This window comes from Myodes glareolus, chromosome 7 (genome assembly GCF_982192425.1).
Source record: "Myodes glareolus chromosome 7, mMyoGla1.1, whole genome shotgun sequence".
Taxonomy (NCBI): Eukaryota; Metazoa; Chordata; class Mammalia; order Rodentia; family Cricetidae; genus Myodes; species Myodes glareolus.
Genome location: NC_142032.1, coordinates 70,206,589 through 70,227,910, shown reverse-complemented (window position 1 = coordinate 70,227,910; position 21,322 = coordinate 70,206,589). Strand labels below are relative to the sequence as shown.

General features: G+C 46.1%; 1 protein-coding gene and 1 long non-coding RNA gene across 2 annotated transcripts in view; one reads left to right on the top strand and one right to left on the bottom strand.

Moving 5' to 3' along the window:
- Adam12 (ADAM metallopeptidase domain 12) overlaps nucleotides 1-21,322 on the bottom strand; it is a 311,146-nt gene that overhangs the window by 104,849 nt on the left and 184,975 nt on the right. Inside the window, exon 4 of the mRNA XM_048455333.3 lies at nucleotides 13,768-13,846. Within this exon, the coding sequence (XP_048311290.3) occupies nucleotides 13,768-13,846 (79 nt within the window). The remainder of the gene's footprint in view (nucleotides 1-13,767; nucleotides 13,847-21,322) is intronic.
- LOC125413645 (uncharacterized) lies at nucleotides 15,139-19,355 on the top strand. Its single transcript, XR_007235993.3, has 3 exons — nucleotides 15,139-15,282; nucleotides 15,798-15,895; nucleotides 19,223-19,355. It is a non-coding gene; the product is annotated as an uncharacterized LOC125413645 (long non-coding RNA).

Genomic DNA, 21,322 nt, shown 5'->3' with positions numbered 1-21,322 from the left:
CACCACAGCTCATCAGTTTTTCTCCCCGACATTCTGCCATGTGCTGTGTCTGTGACTTTTCTTGTTTCTGTGACCTGATAGAAACAACTTCCAAGGGGCAAGGATTTCTTCTGGTTCACAGTCCATCACGGCAAAGAAGGCACAGTGGAGTTCTTGGCAGTGGGAGGCTGCTTGCTCACATGGGACAGCAAGGAAGCAGAGTGTGGCCCAACTCCAGTGCCCTCCAGCAAGGAGTCCTGTCTAAAGGTACTACAAGCCCCCCCTTCCCCCCCCACCAACAAGTGCCATCAGTTGGGGGACTGAATATGTAAGCATGTGAGACATCCAAACCAGAGCATATGGGAATACTCAGGGTATGTCCGTGGCTCCTCTCTGTTTTATAGTCCACCAAGGAATGCTCAACTGTCCACTCCTAAGCCAGCACCACTCTCTTAATTACAACTGTTTTACATGACAATTGGATACCCCGCCGAGCTGATTTTCTTTTCAAATCAGGACTTGACTCCCATACCACACGTCTCGCTATTTTCAAGAACATCCTGTCAGCATCTCATGGTGTTCTGTTTCAAGTACAGGGAGTACCTGAAGTCCTCTGTCACTGAAATCCCTAAGGATGCACAATGACCACCACTATCTCATTCCAGAGCATTTTAACGACTGCTCAGAGACACCTGGAGCCCCGCAGTCCCTCCCTCACCACCCCTGGCAACCACTAGCCTCCTCTCTGTCTCTATGGATTTGCTCGCTCTGTTCCTCTCATGCAAAGAGAAGCCTGCAATACATGGCCTCGTGCCTGGCTTCTTTCATCCAGCATAATGTTTTCCAGGTTCCATCCTGAACTCTGCGTTTTCTTGCCGAAGAGTATTTCGGTACACACACTGCAGCGTGGACAGCTGGTGTCCAAAGGCCAGGGCTGGAGAAGGAATTACCTGCAGGTGGGAAACTGCAAAGGCAGTGGGTAATGGAGGGAGCACGCAGTTCACGGGAGGGGTGGGGAGATGCAGACACAGGCCTGGGGAGTGCCTGGTGATCTGTCTTCTAGGAGGCTGTCCTCATCAACAAGGAGTGGCTCAGTCCAAGACACTTGGGGGGACTGAAAGGGATGGGGGGCTGCCCAGGCGGCCACATCAGAGTATCAAGGAGGAAGGACACACGGCTGTGAGTGTGCCTCCTTGCCATCGGTGAAGATTTTAAATGGTGCTGTGTGTGTGAAACTCTCAGGGGAAGTCATGTAAAATTGCCTCATCACGGAGGATGCTCGTAACTGGACTGAAATATCTCAGGGCATCAAGGGATCACGGTCCCCTTCTCAGGCTGTGGTATACAGGGTGGGGTGTGGGATTCTAGCACAGCGCACCTGTAGGCATGTCAAAGCTGAAGGTGACTCTCAATAGGAAAGGACAGTAGCTGCTGTTGGAGTCTAGGATGCCCGGTGATCGCTGACCTTTGAGATCCACCTTAGAGTCCCGCTTATGGCGGGAGAGGAGAGAGAAAGCCAAGCCGTGACAATAATTACTGACTTCTGAAATTTGAGGCCCATTTGTTCCCAGGCTCTGTTGTTAATGGGTTATTTATCAAGTGTACTTTCTAATTAAATATACAGGAATACATACTCATTAAAGCATGAGCTGAGAACAAATGAGTATCAAATTAATTTCCAGTTCAATAACTTGAAATATTGCTTTTAGGAAGCAGGGGAAGCGGGGTTTAGTGTTCATAAACCATTGCTTGAAGTCAACAGCCCTACTCATCTTAGTTGTCACCAGAGTTCACAACTTATTTCTCAATTTACTTGAGTTAGACAGCTCCCAAGCCCCTTGCTCACTCCCGACAGGGATTAATCTCTTCGACTGCAAACCACAGTTCCCAGATTCTCCCAGACAATTCCAATTTCCTGAAATCTAGTTTTTTTCAACATGACTCACCACATGTAAATGAACATGATTTCATTTTGATGATGCTATGAGTCACCGTCTGGATAATTCCGTGACTCAAAAACACAGTTGGCCCCTCATGTATCATATTATTGGTTGAGAAACTGGATTGTGGAAGTGGCAGAGATTATATTCTGACCATTGGTAAGTTGACTCCTAAGGCAGGGGTCAGACGTAAAGGGATCTTTACAGGTAGTACACCATGATCAGAGACCAGCAAAACTCACTCGTGTCTACAGGCCAGTGTGTACCTGAGGTCAGGTGGTCCTTATGTAATGATGCTCACATGCAGGAACCAATCAGATCTTTAGGGATCATGAACACTGGTCCCTATGTAACGAAGATCACATGCAGGAACCAATCAGATCTTCTGGGCTCATGAACACTTGGTCCAGAGATTCTGATGTGCCACACAGCAGGGAACATGACAAGCAGCCAGTGTTCAGAGAAGATCTGTGTCCAACCCAGGGAACCCTGAATCTGTGTTACCACAGTGGCCCTTGCTGGGTATCTGTGGCTCCTGGTCTCTGTACAGTCTTTCTCAGACCTCAACCCTTTCTTCTCTTTGATTGCCTTCAAAGCATCAAACCGCACAACCTCCCGAACCTAAAGATGGTTCTGAACGAAACCATGCCCTCCCAGGACCATGCCTTTGATTCGTTCTGCTGACCCAATGCATTCTATTTCTCCCAACAAAACCTCGTGTGGAAGAGAGTCCTGGACATGCACAACCACAAAATTACATCTCTCTCTTCACAAAAGCTCTAACTGTGCATTTTATATACTTATTATTTAACTGAATGCCTTTCCCCACTCCAGTAAAATACCGTTTTCCTTCTGTTTAATACTATCAATCAAACCTAATGGTGGGTAACAGGGAACTGGAGTAACGACTCTTGAACCTGAAAATTGGTAGCCTTCAACTCGGTGCCCTGCGGGAAGTCAAATCAAACTTCCTTGCTGCCCCTCTGCCCGTGGACTAGAAAGACAGGGGTTGTATATGCTGAAGTGGTAACGAAAGTGGCTCGACCGTGCAATTTAAAAGGGCTTCTAGTAGACAGAGTCTGTGAGGGCATGCTGAGGGGATGGTGTTTCCAATGTGCTTCCAAAGGCCTGGGCCACCCCTGCCACAGGCAACATGGTGACCCCCTCTGATTCAATGCTTGAAGGCAGGATGTTTATAGCTGGAAGGAGGCTTGGGGCCATCTAAGGCTAGTCTTACTTTTCTGGCTAATTTCTTGCCCAAAAGATGTGGAAACTGAGGTCATGATGGTTAAGCTGCCATTACTGGTCACGGAGGTGGTGGATGGCAGGGCAGGACCTCAAACCCAAGCCTCTCCATTCCAGGCAGGCTTCCCACTATGCCTCACTGCTGGACATATGCCCTGCCCCCTCACAGGCCTCTACTTTTGAGAAGAAAGCTTCCCCCTACAATGGAAATGTGCACTCTACACTTTGTGGCAGGGGCTCACCATGACAATGACATCACTTATGGGGATCATAGGATAAAAGGGTCACTTCCAAAGGTAGAGAAAAATCTGCAGATGAGAGAGAGAGAGAGAGAGAGAGAGAGAGAGAGAGAGAGAGAGAGAGAGAGAGAGAGACCAGTCTACATTTCATTAGGCCAGGCTTTTATTCTCTCATACAGAATATCAAGCTCCAACAAGAGCACATTCTTCAAGCAAAGGGAATGGTAGCTTTGTAGCCTGCGCGCTGGCAGTGCTGTCTGCCCCATGCTTAGCCTCTGAGTGTGTGTCCACAGGATGGGATTGTTGAGAAGACAGAGGGTACTTCCTCCCAGGGCTATCTCTGCTCCCTAGCTCTAACGAAAACTATGTCTGGTGACCGACTGCACAGGCCGGACCCTGGGGGCTACTGCAGTTACTTGGCCATGCTGAATTCTACACAGGAGGTTGAGGGAATCACACTCGTGCTCTGTGTGACCTCTTGACAAGTCAAGCCCAGAAGCCATGTGTGACTCTGCTCATGATGCCTTGGAGATCAACCGTGGTTGTGAGTTTTGGGTTGAGACTTAGTGTTTAATCTGTAAAATGGGATGGCTCTTAATTGCTCAGGGTTTTAGAGATCCAAGAAATATAGCAAGGGAAAGTATTCTGTAAGATGGAAGTCATTTTCATGAGTACCAAAATAAGCATGTGTTTAAGTCAACTACACTGTACCTTCTTTCTCACTAACGGTTTTCCCATGCTCATCATGTTTTTAGGGGATAAATGAATGGAGGAGGGTAAGAGAAAGTGACCTGCTAGAAAGAAGGGACCCAGGGCGCAGCATGGCAAACGACCGTTGTGACTGTCACCATGGTGGCTGGCTGACTTTCCCAAAGGCCTGACTATGTGTAGGCTTGATGTCTGCTGCTTCACCTCCACATGGCAAGTCTGGCAGAGCACTTCCAGCCTAGCTGGGATTTAAACCAAGTCACAGGGACAGCGTGGCTGCTTTCCTAAGGTCTATAGCTACTGCATCTGAAGGCCCATTTCCAAGACTTCCCACAGGTGGGGATACCTTCAGAGGAGGAAGGCCACCACAGCCGGTACATGGCCTTGGCAACTCCATTGGTCACAATGTCCTTGTCCTAGGCATATTTCGTCACTTGTGGCCAGCCTGTATGTGTCCTCAGGACAGGGCTGTGTCCTCTTCCATTCTGCAGCATCACCCGGATGCTGAGACCTCACTGAGCCAGGCTAGGATGGACCCCACAGGAACACACTCGGGTCCCTCTAGAGATGCTTCTGCTTTCACACTCAGTACTCTTCATTTCTGGGGTTGCACTTTGTTGACAAGACTGGGGGGGCGCGTGGGTTAGTGCTAAAGACTTTCATTGCGGAGAGAACAGAACTGCTACCAGAGATAAGGGCAACCAGAATTGTTGGAAGAGAGCCATGTATGGATTACAGAGTGTGGAAGACGATGTCCACCTGATTGTCTCTATAATGTGATGATGTGTTTGCTCACTCGGGTGCACGCATGACCTGTGAACCCTCTCTGACGTTCCTCTCTCTGGCAGTATCATCCTTTCTTCTCAGATGCCCTCGAGCTACAGTGGATAGGAGATGATGCCCTATGTCCCATTGGCCCAATAGACTAATCCAAACCAAATGTTGAGCCTCCACTTGTATTTCATAGGAAACAGTTGCCATGGAAATGGGTAGGATGCCTCCCAAACACTGTTTTTCATCAAGATACTGCATTCCATCACTTCCTTGACGGTCCAGCCTAAGCTAACATTGGCTGGCCCAGCCTGAAGTTTCTCAGCAAAGACTTCTATAGCTTTTTCCCCCACTGAGAACATATTTGACACATGGCATCGTTTAGAGCAGACCTCATATGAATGTCCAGACGTCCTGCCTTCTCTTCATCTCAATATTCCTGGCCTTTACAGCAGAACTATCTACCTGCCTTTTGCCTTATCCGGGAGAACCACTTGCTTTGTCCAGCCACATCCTCTTTTCACACCCTCAGAGCCCCAACATACCCATGACACACCTTAAAGGGACATTTCAATGACTTCCATCATTCTCCTATCACAGCTTTGGCCTCCAAGTCACTCTGACTTTTGTCACCTCTTGCACATGTCCCATCCCTGAGAAAATGCTGTGGCAGTACCCTGGAACGTTCTCCCTCTCCTGACCCTAAATGCACGCCTCCTCTAGCTTCCAGTTGTGGTCCACGTGATCTTTCCTCTAGGCAGCCTTCCTTGACCCTTCAGAGCAGATCGGGTCCTCTTGGCCTCTCCTTCAGGAGGCTCAGCAGATACGGTTGTTGGACTCATGCCAATCTCTTCTCTTCTTTCCAGGGGTCTCCTCACCTGTATTTCATCCCTGCTGTATGCTCGGCGGTGGGCACAGTGCTTGGCTCCAATAGTTGTCCAGTCAACATGTGTGCAGCAGACAGATGCTTTTCTACAAACGCTGCAGGCACTGGGAGCGCTGGCCGGCTACTCCAGTCTCCCCAGGGCTTCCGAGGGAATGCGGACAGCCCACATGGCATGCCTATGGTCACCCACAGGCCTTATTAGGAGTGACAGTATAAAAGATAATTCTTCCTTAGATGTAGCCAGCAAAGAACCAAGTCAAATACTTCATCTTGGAGAGGAGACATAGGAGATTGATTCCAGAGTTAAACTCAGCCACTGCTCCGAGTCAAGCCGCTTACCCTAATTGTTGTTATATTAAAAACAACAAAAGCACCCCAGCCAAGTGGTTCTCCCTCCGCATGGAAGCTTAAATTCAGGCTGACCCATTGAGGGCTGATTATAAAGGGCAAGGAGACGAGTCAGCAAATTTCCCTTTGTTTTCCTGTCTGAGTCAACAAGAATCAAACTCCCAAGGCTGCATCTGAGTCCTCACCGATAACCATATAAGGCCCCGCTGCCAGGCTGGGGCTCTCTACAGGGAAGCAGCTCTTTAACTCCTTATCTCTGCCACAGCATGGCCAGTGCCTTGACTGGCACGATCCGAGGGCAAGCATTTTGAATGAAAACCTTCCCACACATTTGAAGACTTGGTGCTGCCCCAGCTGGTAATGTTTTTCCCAGAAGGCTGTGGAATCTTTAGGAGGCAGCGAGCCACGGTGGGTGGGGCTTAGAGGCCATGGCTGACCCCACTTGTGCAGGATCTCTCCTTCTGCTTCCAGTTCCGCAAAGCTATAGAGAGGTGAGGGGTTTTAGTCACATGCTCCCAACACATTCCTGGTGCTGCTGTCTTTGGGTCATGGCAGACTGTATCTGCAAACCATGAGTCAAAAAAAAAATCCATCCTTCCTTGTTTTTTCTCAGGTGTGTGTTCATGGTATTGAGAAGTGTAAAATGAGTACATCAAGAAACCAGGGAGGATGATGACTGACGGGTGAAAGGGGAGACATCCTTTCTTTTTCTTCTTTTTCTTTCTTTCTTTGATTTTTCAAGACAAGGTTTTTCTGGAGCTTTGGAGCCTATCTTGGAACTAGCTCTTGTAGACCAGGCTGGCCTCGAACTCACAGAGATCTGCCTGCCTCTGCCTCCCGAGTGCTGGGGTTAAGGACGTACACCCCCACCAGGTGAGATATTCGTTTCTTTTTAGGAAAATTAATGTGTTGTTGTTCCTGGGGGCCCGAGAGAGGTGGGTAACCCATTTTAGTTGTTTCACCTACGAAAGATGGATTCATCCAGCCAGCCGAAGATTCAATCTGAATTCATCCAGCAGCAGCCTTTGAAAAAGGCCTGGTTTATTATAGAAGGATACTGGTCTGGGCAGAAGTGAGGTATCTAGTGATTTAAAAATCATCCTCCTCCCTTTCCAGCCTTTGGACTCATCCTGGGGAAGGACCTTTCCACCCCATTGCCTCCTGGGAAAGTGAGAAGGGATGGAACAAACACACCAATAAAAATGCAGAGAAACACAGAGCCCCATGGAGGTGATGACTATTAAAGTTCTGGAACCTTCCACCCCAGATATTGTCTAGGAGGTCTGGATTCGAAGCCTTTAGCTTTCTGATCAAAGTCCATATTGGAACTGGCAGCTGTTGAACCCACTAGTACAAGATCCCAAATTTGTCCATTTCTTTTCCTCTTACCTATTCTTCCTTCCTAGTAGGCATGTCTCTCTGTGTGGGTGGGATTAGTACGGGAAATGGAAACAGAACATAGAGCCATACCTGGACATGCACCCTACATACTCTGGATCAATACATATTGGAAGAGCATCCTTCATCACTGTGAAGTTGGAGGATCAGCCTTTCTAGGCTCCTCCTTTGCTGTTTCTCTTTGGGGATAACTGTTTATAGTGTGGAAATAGCTCAGGGGGTATGTTTGAAACCTATTTTAAATAAGATAGATGGACGGACATGCAGATGGTAGACTTAGACAGTTCACTGCAACTCCAGCACCATGCTTCCATCTGAGGCTAGCCCTCAGGTCCCGCCTCTGATCTTTGTCCTGATATACACACCTATGTTCAACTGTCTACTGACTCCTTTGCTTCCTGCTCCATTTAGATCCAATGCAAACAAACTTAGGGCTTGTTGTTCTCCCTGCCTCTTCCTTCTAACCAGTAACTGTTTCTAATGGGGGCAGGGAGGTCCCCATGGTCCGTCTGTGACCATGTGGAAAGGTCCATTGACTAAACTCCATTGACTAAAATGTTCTTCACCAAATAGCCTTTGGCTCCTCCGTTATCTGTCCCTTTTGTCATTATATGCCAGTTTCTACCAGGAAAACCTCCATCAACAGCAACCCCGACCCCGAGCAGGTCTTGTTGTCTATCTACCGGTATTTCTCATTTCATCTCCAACTCCCTATGGAAGGCACAGTCCCGGACCATGTGAGCATCTTCTGTGACTCCCAAATTCTCAATGTCCAAATGAGTCCACATCTCTTTATTATTAGAAAGGACTCAGACATCCCTGCTGGTCTTTAGCCACTTGTGAAAAACGTATCAATATCCCTCCATTACTAAGAACCAGCCTTCAAAAGTTAATGCTAAATAGTAATTTGTACTTTATTGTAATAAATGTCTTCAAAGTCTCATTTGTACGTGTTTTTAAATGCCCAGACTTTTTAGACTAACTTGTAGAAGCAAAGCTGGCAGTCACTAACGTGCTTTAGTCTAATTCTGCTGGTTAGACTAACATAGAAACTGGTAGGGTTTACATGCTGATGATCATATTTTATTCAACAGTATTCAACCCCAAACCAGTGAATGAGAGGATTTGTGGATGGAGACACTGCATTGATGAGGTGAGTTATTTCTTGAAAACGGCTATACACAAGAGGCCACGTAAGGTTCTATGAAAGCAGAGAGGTCTATCAGAAACATTCACACCCATTCAAGCTGCGAGAGAAATTTAACGGAGAGAACAGAGACTATAAAAGCAGAGAAATAACAGTACTCTTAACCTGAAGCTACTAATGTAATAAACTACACTGTTAGAATTATAAATGTCGAGCTGTCCTTGCATCCCTCAAAAGGAGGCTGCAAACTGTGTGCTAGGTAGGATTTAGAGATGACTTAATCAGGATATTTACAATGGTGTTCCTAGTCAACACTAGCCTATGAGACCCACTTCACAAATGCCTTTTTATATATTTTGGTGACACTTCTTGTCCAAATTGTCTAGTGTTCTCAGGACCACTTATCCCTTATAGGTATGGCAAACTCACTTGTCAAAATCATTTGAGCCCGATGCCACTTTTGTTAGTAGAAGTTAAAAAGCACTACAATTTTGGTTTGGTTGTTTTGAGACAGGGTCTCATGTACTCCAGGCTGGATTCTATGTAACCTAGGCTGGCCTAGAAATCTCACCTCCGGTTACCATACTAACATATGCCACTATGGCCAGCAAAAAAAAAAGAAAAAAAAAACCAAAACAACAAACCATTCTTTATTTGATTTCTGCATATATTTTAATTTTTCTTTTACCTTAACTAATGCTAATAATTTTTATTTTCATTCTTTTAAAGTTTTTATGTGAGTCTGTGTTGTGTGTGTGTGTATGTCTGTGCACACCATGCATGCAATGCATGCAGAAGCCAGAAGGAGGCACCAGAGCCTCCTGGAAGTGGAGTTACAGATGGTTGTTAGCCATGTATGGGTAATGGGAACAGAACCTGGTTCCTCTGCAAGTACAACAACCACTCTTAGCCACTGAGCTCCTGAGAATTTGCATTTTTAAGATAATGATCAGTATTGTTCATATCTTTACTGTGATTGAACAATTCTCTGTGAAAAAGTGTATCTTCAAAGTTTTCTCTCACTCATTTTGTTAATGCTATTTTATTTTTTTTTCAAATGGACAGATTTTGGGTAAACTGATCCCCTTTCTCATTTTTTTTGTGTCCCTTTTCATAAGTTTCTGCTCATTTTTCAAATCCTCATTTCCAGCATACACATATCCCCTCCCGTGGGCTGTGGCTGGTCTAGGAGATTTTCAGTGTCTTGCTTGATGGATTAAGTTATGTCAACTTCATTTCTGGAGAATTTCCTCTTGGGGAGAAATTGTGAAGTTTAGAGTTATGTTGGCTTGCAGAGGGCTTGTTTATAAATGATCATACTGAGATGTAAAAGGAAGTATTAGACCTCTCAGCCCTGACTGTGGATGGATACTTTTAGATTTGTAAGAAGCCCTGTGATTAGGAGTTGGGCTAGAGCATTAAATGTAGGTAAATCCTTAGATGGAAAAGTCATAGTCTTTTTCAAGTTTTAAATATACGTTGAGAATGCTCTGATAGTATAGCATTTGTACAGCATTTTCAGTAGCCTTTTGCTTTTTAATACTTGTGTTTTTATGTGTGCATGTGTGTACACATGTGTGTGTCATATGTGTATGTGGCATGTATGGTGTGTGTATGTGGTATGTGTGGTATGTGTTTATGCTTGTGTGTATTGTATGTGATGCATGTTGTGGTGTGTGTGTGCATGTGTGCGTGATATGTGTATGCATGTTTGTGTGGTGTATGTGTATGTGATGTGTGTATGGTGTGTATGTGTGTGTGCGTGCACTACATATATGTAGAGGCCAGAGGATAGCCCAAAGGAATCAGTTCTCTCCTCCTACCATGTGACTTCTATAGATCAAAATGAAGTCATTAATCTTGGCTACAGAACCCTTTACTCAACTGAGCTAACTCACAGGCTCTCACAACCCATTTGACGTGTTCCTTTTATCATTATATAATGACCGCTTATATAAAGGTTGCTAATGCCCCCCCTTCCTCCCTCCCTCTCTTTCTACTTCACTAGCTTGTCTGATGTCAGCACAACAACAGCAGCTTTAATTATTGGTATTGATTGAGCTTTATTAATTTATATATAGGGGTACGGCCCTTGACAAGTTTATTCAACCTATTTTCATACAGTGAAATTCATGTGTTATCTTATTTTGATCTTTTGTTCCTTTCTGTTTTATATTTACCTCTTTCTTTTTCAATCCTTTCCCTTTATCCTGCCCTGAACTGGGCTGAAACAAGATTTCCACACATAGCCTGTTATTTGAAAGCATGTGCTCTCTTTTTCTGTTCTTTAAAGGTGCCTCACACTTTATGTATCAAAGTTAATCAGCATGCCTATTATTTTTAGTGCAAGACAAACTCTTAAACTGTTTCAAGTCTTCCTCCGTCTTGTTTGAGAACACCAAACCTAGTCACCCCTGTGAAAACTGTTGTTTTAAGTAGATTTACTTGGTGCAATTGTTTTGCTTGCTCTTGTCTCTGACATCCTACTCTTGTGTTCAATTTCCTTCTCACGGAGTTCTGTGCAGGTCGCTCTTGCCCGGGAAGTCTTTGCTATGCTGTGGGAATAGTAAGTTCTCGCATCGCATCGTTGGCTGCTACCTTCTTGGTTCTGTAAAGCCATTGCAGCATGGAGTGAGGGTGGCAGCTACTGCCCCAGGCCCTGCAGTTTTAACTCCATTGTTGCTGATGAGAAATCTATCGTTGGTTCAGTTGTCTTCATTTGCTACAAACAAATCCCTTTGTCTCAGGGGGCCTGAAGATATCCTCTTTGACAGCCCGCAGGTTCTCTGTAAGTCACCCTGGAATATTTCTGTTCTTTCTCCTGGGACTGGTGAGTGTTTGTCAAGATTCACATCTTTCTTCATCTTGGGAGCACCACTGTTACACTCTGAGCACTGCTTCCTTCCCTATACTGGGAGATGGATTTCACTGGAATTCCCATTAGATCTAGTCTGTTCTGAAATTCTTCTCTTCTGACTTTTCTTCCACCTCTGTTTTGGGAAGAGCTAATTTCTTTCTCTCCTCCTGTCCAGGGGTGCTCCTTCACAGTGCCTTTGCTCATTGTCTGACTTGTGATTTTTTTGCCTTGGGGAGCATTTTTTTCTCCTCTTTTCACTTTGCATGGTCATCTCATACATCTGGGCTGTAGAAACTCTCCTATGGGGCATTTCAGCATGGGCTCCAGCCTGGGCTCCAGCAGACTTCCCTGACTTGGGAGTGGCTTTGAGGTTAAGGTCCTGATGGAAACTCCAGCCTTAAGGTGATATTCAGAGTCTGGAGATGGGCCAGTACATCTCCAGCGCATATAACACATGCAAAAGGTTGTGTGGACTCCAATCTTTCATTTCTTTCGTGTGTGTGTGTGTGTGTGTGTGTGTGTGTGTGTGAAATCTTTCAATTCATAACACATGGCAGACAGTCCTTTCCTGCTTCCTTAGGGCTGGGAGAGTTCTGTTGTCTTCCACACAAGAAGCAGCTTTCTAGGGAAGCCGACTCTTGCGAGATTCTAATCGCAGGCTCCAGCTCTCTCTTCTCTGCCTCTAGCACCTGACACTTACACCCATTCTCATCTATATTCATTCATCCTATCTCTCCCACTCCCCGCTCTGGGTCCTGAGTAGTCTTCAGGCCACGAGACCCAAACTCAGTAGCCAAAGCTCTACCTATCCCCACCCCACATATCATTTTGTTAATTTCAGAGTGTCTCACTATAGCCCGGAACTCACCACATGGCCCAGGCTGACCTTCGACTTGCTGTCATTTTCTTGTGCCCCAAGTGCTTGGTTCACAGGTGTGAGTCACTACACCCAGCTAACGTCCCTTGGACTTATTTTCCTGAATAAAGCTCGGAATTTTCACAAAAGCTTGGAGGTGATTAGCTTTTGTTTTGGATTTCTATGTGTCTTCTCAGGGTTTGGAGAGCTGTGGTAGGACCATGTTCCCAGATCATGAAGTGTCCACTCCTAAGTGCCAAGTCCCAAGGATGGTAGAGGCAGAATGCTGGAGGCCTATCACAAAGAATGAGGGATTCCCAGGGAAAGAGCTACTCTACTGGCTCGCTTTTTTTTTTAAAAAAAAAAAAAGCAAACTCACATGCACACAGATACACAGAGTCTGTCAAAGGGACGTACAATGAGCTTGAGTCAAAGCTATATATAAAAGCCCAAACATCAGTCTCCTGAGATGGCTCAGTGGGTAAAGGTGCTTTTTCTGCCACCTTGATGACATGAGCTCACTCTCCAGGATTCAAATGACAGAATAGAACTGATTACCACAAGTTGTTTCTTGACTACTGCATGTGTGTGTGTGTGTGCACACTCATGTGCGTGCACACACACACACACACACACACACACACACACACAAGACATACAGACACATACTCTAAATATTTTAAAAGTTAAAATAGTAGAAAAGCTGACTAGGAGGTGGAAAATGTCCCAGTACAGTGGCTCAACAGAGGGACATGTGCTCCTTTACGGCGGGCTCAACAAAGACACTTTTCCTTTACATCTCTTTGTGTGGCAGCAAAGCTCAGCCTTGCTGGACAGTGTTCTAATCTACCTCCAACCCTGGCCAAGCTTTCTAATATAAAAACAACTTCACCATCCTCCTCCTCTTCATCTTCCTCTTCCTCTCTTCTTCCTCCTCCCCTTCTCCTCTCCTGTCCTTTCCCCTTCTCTTCCAATTTCTCATTTAGGCAGAGACTCACTGTGTAGCTCTGGATATGTCAATCAGGCTGGGCTTGAACTCATGGAGATTTGTGAGCATCTGCCTACCAAAGTGCTGGAATTGAAAGTCATTGCCGCCACATCTGGCTAAAAATCTTTTTTAAAAAGCTGTTTTTTTTGTTGTTGTTTTTGTTTTTGGAGGGGGAGGTCTACTTTTGTAGCCCAGGCTGTCCTGGAATTCACTCTATAGCCTGTGCTAGACTTTATCCGCAGTGGTCCTCCTGCCTCAGCAAACTGGAATATGAGATGTAAGCCCGGCTTCTCCAGGGATTCTTGGGGCCTAAATTAAGAACCTAGGGATGTGATTAGCTCAGCTATAAAGTTTCAGCACAGACTCCATGTCCAGAGTTCTGCTGGCCCAAACTTTAGGACTTACCGTGTAGTTTCGAGTGGAGGAGACGTCAGTACCATCTTGCAGATAATGCGTCTCCATGAAGCCATTGGCAATGAGTCCCCTGTGGAAACAGAAAGGACATGGAAAGATGAGTGTGATACTGCTCGACTACACCGCTGTGAGCATCTCAGGGCTGGGTCCCAATGGGCTCCACCTCTTCAGTTTTCCAGGGAGACACTGGAGGGGATCCAAGTAGGGGACAGTCTGCAACACATGTTTGAAGAGTTGCCCACGTGGGACCCATAGGGTCCCCTTCACACCTCTGATCCCATTCCTCTCGGGTTCACACTTAGCACTCTCCATGTACCTGGATGGACACCCCCCTCCCCGACACACACCCTATGCATCACACATACCATACCTTCTCCACATCATTACTCCCCCCCACATGCCACACTTTAAAACGGTTGTACAGACATATTTACAAGTTGAGAAAAGCCACCCCCAGATATCACATTGCTCCACAAACTGGAATCAGTAGCAAAACCACTTCTGGGAAAACTGTTTTGGATCCATAGTTCTCCTCACAGGTGAGAGAGGCTAGCTATCAATATAGAAATATCACAGGGGAGGTTAAAGTGATGATTAAACGTTAAAAGTGATGTAGGTGTGAACTAGAAAACAATTTTTTTGACATACTGAAATCCTGAATTTCCAAGATAAGCTAAATTCAGGAAAGCCCCTTCCTTGTGTCCCAACTAAAACTACGACAGTCGCCAGATCTTCACTGAGGCCAGAACACAGGCTAGGTGGCCTTAAACTATTTTGCAGCCTGAGATTTCCTGCTCAATGCAATGCAGGAAAGGTTTCCTGTATACTGACTATGTGCTGTTTTTAGTTGCTGGGTCACAGAGATAATTCGACCAATCTCTGCTCTTGAGGATGCATCAGGCTGGAAGGGTGAGAGAGGACTGTCTCAGAGTAGGAGAGCTGTATTCGGGTGAACCAGTGCGCAGTACGCAGAGCATCAAGAAGGCTTTGTGGTGGGAACTGGACACCAGTGTGTCATAACAGAGAGAGGAGAAGGCTGAAGGGCATCAGAGTGTGTGGGGCGGAGGCACTCCCAGGATGGCGGTGGCCACGACAGACTACCCGAAGATCTGGAATCGGGAAGCCAGTTTGTACAACGCAAGAAAGGGCCCGAAACAGAATCTGATTTCATCTGTTGGGGCAATAGAGTCCAGAGTGGCTTCAAATTCTGAGTCGCGGCAGGTGCAGTGGAGGGGATTGGTAGTGGGTGGGTGGGGGCAAGAGGCGAACACGTGACTCAAGTCCAGCCAATCACATATCTCCTTTGCAGGAAGTGGGGCAGTGGAACTTCTGGACGTGAGGCTTTTCCTCACATTCTTAAGAGTCGGGGTGTGGGTGCAGAGCTGCCTTCAGCCTGGTGCCCACTTGGAGGGGATGCTGGGAGTAGACAAACCTGTTGTCCTACAGTGATGAGGGGAAGCGGGGAGATGTCCAGCTGCGAGGGTGGTGTAGCACCTCTGCTCTCCAGTAAGTCCCTCTTCGGTTTGAGCTGGTTCCGGCTGAGTTTGCAGCTAGCATCCGGATAAGTACCCCATTTTAGGGAGGCGGGAATGCTGGGTATGCCATAAAGGAGAGGACTTGCTTTCCAAACTCATTGTCTTAATGCTCTTCCAGCCAAGCTCAGAATGGAGGGCAATATCCCCATTTTACGTGTACTTCAATACATTCAAGAAACACGCATGCCTGTTTTAAGTCAAGTAGGCCATTGGTCTGAGCTGTGATGCGTTTTAGATGGGTACACCAAAATATAAGTCACAGACGGTTGACAACCACACATGGATTTTCCTGAGCTCCGAGTTTTGTTTATCTCCGGAATATTAAAAAACACATTTCAGAGGAATTCCCTGGTGACGGGGGTGGGGTGAGGGGAGGGGGGGAGTGTGGGGGGTGGGGTGGGGGTGGTGGTGTCACAATAGTCCACTCCCAAAGTTCTTTTCTCTTTTCAAGCTGGGAGTTTTAACTGTCTTTGAAATGTCTTTCAGGTCTGAGAGAATACAGCCACATTCACACCTGGAGCTCCAGAGTGTTCTGAAGTGACCCTTCCTGCTTCTTCCTGTTGTGTCTCTAAGCAGGCCCTGGGGTGGGTGGCCTAGGCAGCTGTGGCCTCCTCCTGACTCCACCCTGCTTTCTATATGGAATAATATCTCCTCTGGTTCCCACTTCCTCTGCCCAACACTGGTCCCTGGATGGCTCTAGAACATTCCACCAAGGGCTTTTGCATTTGCCATAGCCTTTGCCTGGTTTATCATGCGGCTGACTTCTTTTCGCCCTTCTTAGTGTAAATGCTGCCTTCCCAGGGCCTCTCCTCTGATGTGGGATCTGAAGCAGCCCCTTTACCATCACCCACCGCGGGAGCCCTTTGGTTTCCTGTATAGCGTTTCTCGTCGGTTTATTTTATCTGTTTACACTTTGCCTCTCTTTGCTCTCAAGAATGTAAGCCATAGGGGACGTTCATTCACCATTGCATTTCCAATGGTGCAGCCCGCCCACATAGCACATGGCCTTCTCCTTCCTGAGCTAGTAAAGAATTTGTCAGCACTCCAGCACTTCCTTTTTAAAATTATTTTGAGATTATAACTTAATTATAACATTTCCTTTTCCTTCCCCCCAACTCACCTATACACCCGCCCCACACTTTGTCAAATTTATGGTCTCTGTTTTTCACTAATAGTTATTGCATGCATATATATGTGTAAGTGTATGTATATATATATATGTTCCTAAATATAACATATTAATTCCATATAATGCTACTTGCATGTATATTTTCAGGGCTGGTTGTTTGGCCCTGGACAACCATTTGGGGTGCTCTTCCGTGGGGAGGACCACCTTTCCTGCTCCCAGCTTTCCTCAGTCACCTACAGTTCCTTGCATAGGGTTGAGGCCACATTTCTTTTTTCTCTCCCCCCTCCACTTTGGCGTGTTCATTGGTGCCGTCCTTATTTAGTTCATGTTGGGCAGTCATGTCGCTGCAACTTCATGGGTGTAGCATCTGACATTACTAGGAGACACAATCTCACAGCAAACTCCCTGATCCTTTCTGAATCTTGCAGTCCTTCCACCCCCTCTCCCACAAAGTTGCCTAAGCCTTATGTCTGGGAGTGTTTTGTAGATGTATCCATTGGGCTGGACTCCACAGCTCTGCATTTTGGTTGGTTGTGGTTTTCCGTAGTGGTGTCCGTTCGTTGAGCGCTTTCTTTGAGCCAGGCTTCTGCTTTGCCTGTGTGGCATCTCATTTAAACCTTTATAGCCGCTAGCTGTAGGAGTGCCTGCTACTGTTGTTCATTTCTTTGTGTTCTGTCTCTTGAGAGCGGTCCAGCCTAGCTTTGAACTCCAGATCCTGGTACAGGCTCTAAGAGAACAGACACTGTGTCACCAAACTCAGCTCTAACTCCAGACGCTGTTTTTAATCTCAATTTAAAAGCAAAACAAACACAAACAAAAAACAACTCCAAAGCCAGAGATTCAGGGGAGTTCAGGTAGCCTGTGTAAAGTCACACCCAAGCTTGTACTTTAAAAAAGGTTATTTTTATTTTATGTGTATAAGTGCTTTTCTTGCATGTGTATATAGATATGATAGGATATAAGGGTAGATTATTGAATCTACTCTGAACATAAAAAGGAGGGATATAGAAATAGGATGGCTGCAAAGCCACCAGCAAGCGGCTCTTTTGTGAATTCATACCCCAAAAGTGGAGCGCCAGATATAGCATGAATTCTAATCGATCTTAATATTAAAAACTCAGAGTCAGATATGGGGCTAATGCTGAAAGATCGGAGACACAAATCAGTCAGTCACTACCTTTTAACTCTACAGAATCCTCAGATCAGAGGGGCAATTCTGTCCTGAGGAATCCTCAGCTCTGAGGTCCTCTCTACCCAGCCAAATCTCTTACTGTCTTCATTTCCCTAGTGCTAGGATTAAAGGCGTGTTATCCCAAATGCTATAATCAAAGGTATAAGCTCTGTTTCTATTTTAGACTGATTCAATCTTGGGTAGCCCAGGGTGGCCTTGAACTCACAGAGACTCGCCTGCCTCTGTCTCCTCAATGCTGGGATTAAAGGTGTGTGCTACCACTGACTGGCCTCCGTGGCTCTCTAGTGTGGCTAGTTCCACACTCTGGTCTTCAGGTAAGCTTTATTTATTAAGCACCAACAAAACATCATGACATGTATGCCTGTGTACCACATGCGTGCCTGCAGATGTTGTCGGAGGATGCCATCAGATTCCCTGGAAGCGGAGCAGTGAATGGTTGTAGGGTAACGTGTGGGTGCTGGGAACAGAACCCTGGTCTTCTGCAAGAACAACAAATGCTCCTAACTACTGAGCCCCATGGTTAGTGCTCTTGTGCCTTGTGGTACCACCATCCTTCCAGGCTGGTCTGGTGCTATCTGCTAAGCCCATGTGACAGGTGCTACGTGAAACAGTGGAGAAATGTGTACTGCAGGGATAAATAAATGCACAGATGCAAAAGTCAACCTGAGGACAGCACAGCAGCTCCACCCCTCATGCCAGGACTCTCTCCCTCCCTCCTGGGTAACTCACATCCCACCTCCCGCCTCAGTACATTTGATGAAACCAAGCAGGTGCTAGATCGGCGTGTTCTAAGATGTCTATCTGCTTTAAAAGTGGCCAGAAGTCAAAAGTCCCTGGAGAAAATGAAGAGGGGCAGATGGACAGTAGTTGTATTAGAAACATGACAGCAACGATCTTGTACTTTTACCCTAAGAGAAAATCAAATTAGATGGCTCTCCATCAGCAAATGGGAGCAGAAGGTGGATGCATAATTTCATGAGAACATTCCTTTCCTCTGCTTATTAGATTAACTGACCTAACAAGCCATTCTCTCCCCCTCGACACCAGACAACGAAATGCATCTTAACTGTGCCAGAAGCTGACGTTGCTGGCTCCCATTTTCGTTGCTGTTATTAGAGATACCTACATAACGCTCTCTTTTAGCGGCTAATTATTGTGCTGGACCCACGGGGTAAGGCAGAGCATGAGCTTCCCCATCTGGGGAGAATAGATTTGGAGTGGCCACAGCTGTCCGAGACACACCTAAAGCTCTGCCTGGGGCCAGAGCACTACTTCCAAGCCTGCAGCTAGCCCTGGAGGTGGTAGCCAGGAGTGGGAGAGGTGATGGGAAAGAACCAGTTACTTTTGAATGAATGTGGAGAAAAGTAAATACTGAGGACATTCCAGATGGGAGTGGCCACATACTGAAAGGCACAGAAGGCAAGGACAACAGGCTGGGCTTAGTGAATGTGGTGGAACATGCAGTTCCTACTCAGGCACACGTACATACCTGTGCGCGCGTGTGTGAGTGTATGTGTGTGCGCTGAGACAGGCAGCTGGGAGTGGTTCTTACAGTCAGCTTTATGTCACTGTCTTTGTTCCCTAGAACAGGAGCCATGACACCTGGTGGTGACCTTAGCTGACAGCAGCCTTGGGATGCTCCTCCACTCTGACAGTGACACGGAGAGGATTTTGAGGGGAAGAAGGGAAAGAGAAAGGCTAAAGAGGAGGTCAGTGTGAGTGTGTAAAGGACCAGGCTAACACTATAGTGTCCAGGAGTCACACCCAGGAGGGGCCAGGACAACAGCAGGTGCTGATAATCGCCTTGGCCCGGGATGTCAAGAGGCCACCTGGGATGGGACCGGGGTTCATACACACTGAGTGTGGGATGCTGCGGGACCTTTTTCTTGGCTGTGCCACTTTAGCAACTGACTGCATATGTGGCTTGGTGGGGGGGTGGCTTAGCGTGGAGATATCATGCAGTGTGATGGGAGACAAGCAGAACCCCACCCTTCCAATCTGAACACTGTATTTTCTAATTTCGAAACCTTTGGACACACATGGCTGAAAATGGTCATTTAGACTTTTCAATAAAACGTTATGATGTAAGTAAAGTTCTTATAAAATATGCACTTCTGAAAACGTTTGGATAGTGAATCAAAACACAAATGACCTCCAAATGGATTTTTTTGGATCAATATTGAAATGGCACTTCCCTGCATTTACCATTATGTAATTTAGTTATATAGCTTGAGTAAGATGAATTCCATTAGAGGGACATATGCTGTGCCACTCATTTTGGTCGCTGGGAGCTCCTTACTTACCCCACCCTCGAGTGAACTTTCCCTCCTATAGCCTGCCAGGATTTGGCCTCGGAACTTTACCTTGTCTATGTTATTTTTTGTTTGCTTTTTTCTCCCACACTGAGCTGGGACAGAACGGAGCTGACTTCCCTCCTGGACAAGCCTAGTGCCTGGCACATGGTGATGGTGGAACACAGAAGACAAACATGGTTACAGAAAAACTACCTGACCTAACCTTAGCCAAATAAATGGATTGGGGCTTAAATGGTTTTCAAGGATCCTAGAGGGGGGCATGGTATGGCAACAGTCATATGCAGGATGTCATTGTTTTAAGAATTCTAAAAGCGTGGGGATGGAAAGACGCCCCAATAGTTAAGGGTATTGCTTTTCTTCCAGAGGACCTGAGTTTAGTTCCTAGCACCCATGTTAGGCATTTTATAACCACGTGTAACTTCAGTCTCCAAGGGTGCCTGCACTCATGTGCATATACCTACAAACAGATTCACATGTAATCACATATAAACAACAACAATAAAATGATGATGGTAATTCCCAAAGCTTGAAGGTCATTTAGATAAACTCTGACTCCTTGGCATCATCTCAAAGCTGTCTAAAAGAGGGAAGCAGAGAAATGGCAGGGCGGCATCAATTACTTGGGTACACAGATGACATGTCACCTTTCCTTTCTATTATTTCTCTGAAGAGTGTACGTAGGGCTTGTGGGCTTAATTACCCTGTACGACACAGTCATAGAGAAGTGTCACAAGACGGCTCTTGCCTGCCAATTACCACCAGCAGGCACCGTGGAAGCTCTCTGCAATGGAATCACACGTGTGTAGACTTCAGTGACTTTGTCCTTCTGGAGACCCATTTCATACTCAGGGAGAGCCTCTGACCTGAACCCATTTTCTGCTGCAGATTTACTTCATGACAGATTATTATCGCCTGAATTACAAAGTCATTCATACAGAAATGCGGGTCCTGGATTCCTCCGGCTAGAATGCGGGAATACAGCTAGGATGCCAAAAATGAGAGACGAAGACGCGCCCACAGCTTTAACAACACAACACACAATAAAAACCATAATTAAAAATCAGGATCCTCCTGAGTAAGTTGGGAGCATGGGGACCTTGGGGGAGGGTTGAAGGGGACGGGAGAGGCAGGGAGGGGAGCAGAGAACAATGTAGAGCTCAATAAAAATCAACAAAAAAAAGAAAAAAAAAAGAAAAAAGGGGTTAAAAAAAAAACAACCAAACCCCAAACCAGGATTAGTGTTTGCCTACTAGGATGGCCATCTTTTCTCTAATATTATCTAGTCCTAATTTAGAATCAAGTAAATTTAGAGTAAATAAGGAGAGGTACACCAGCACACACCCTCCCAAACCCCATGGACTTTGAAGGATGTTTT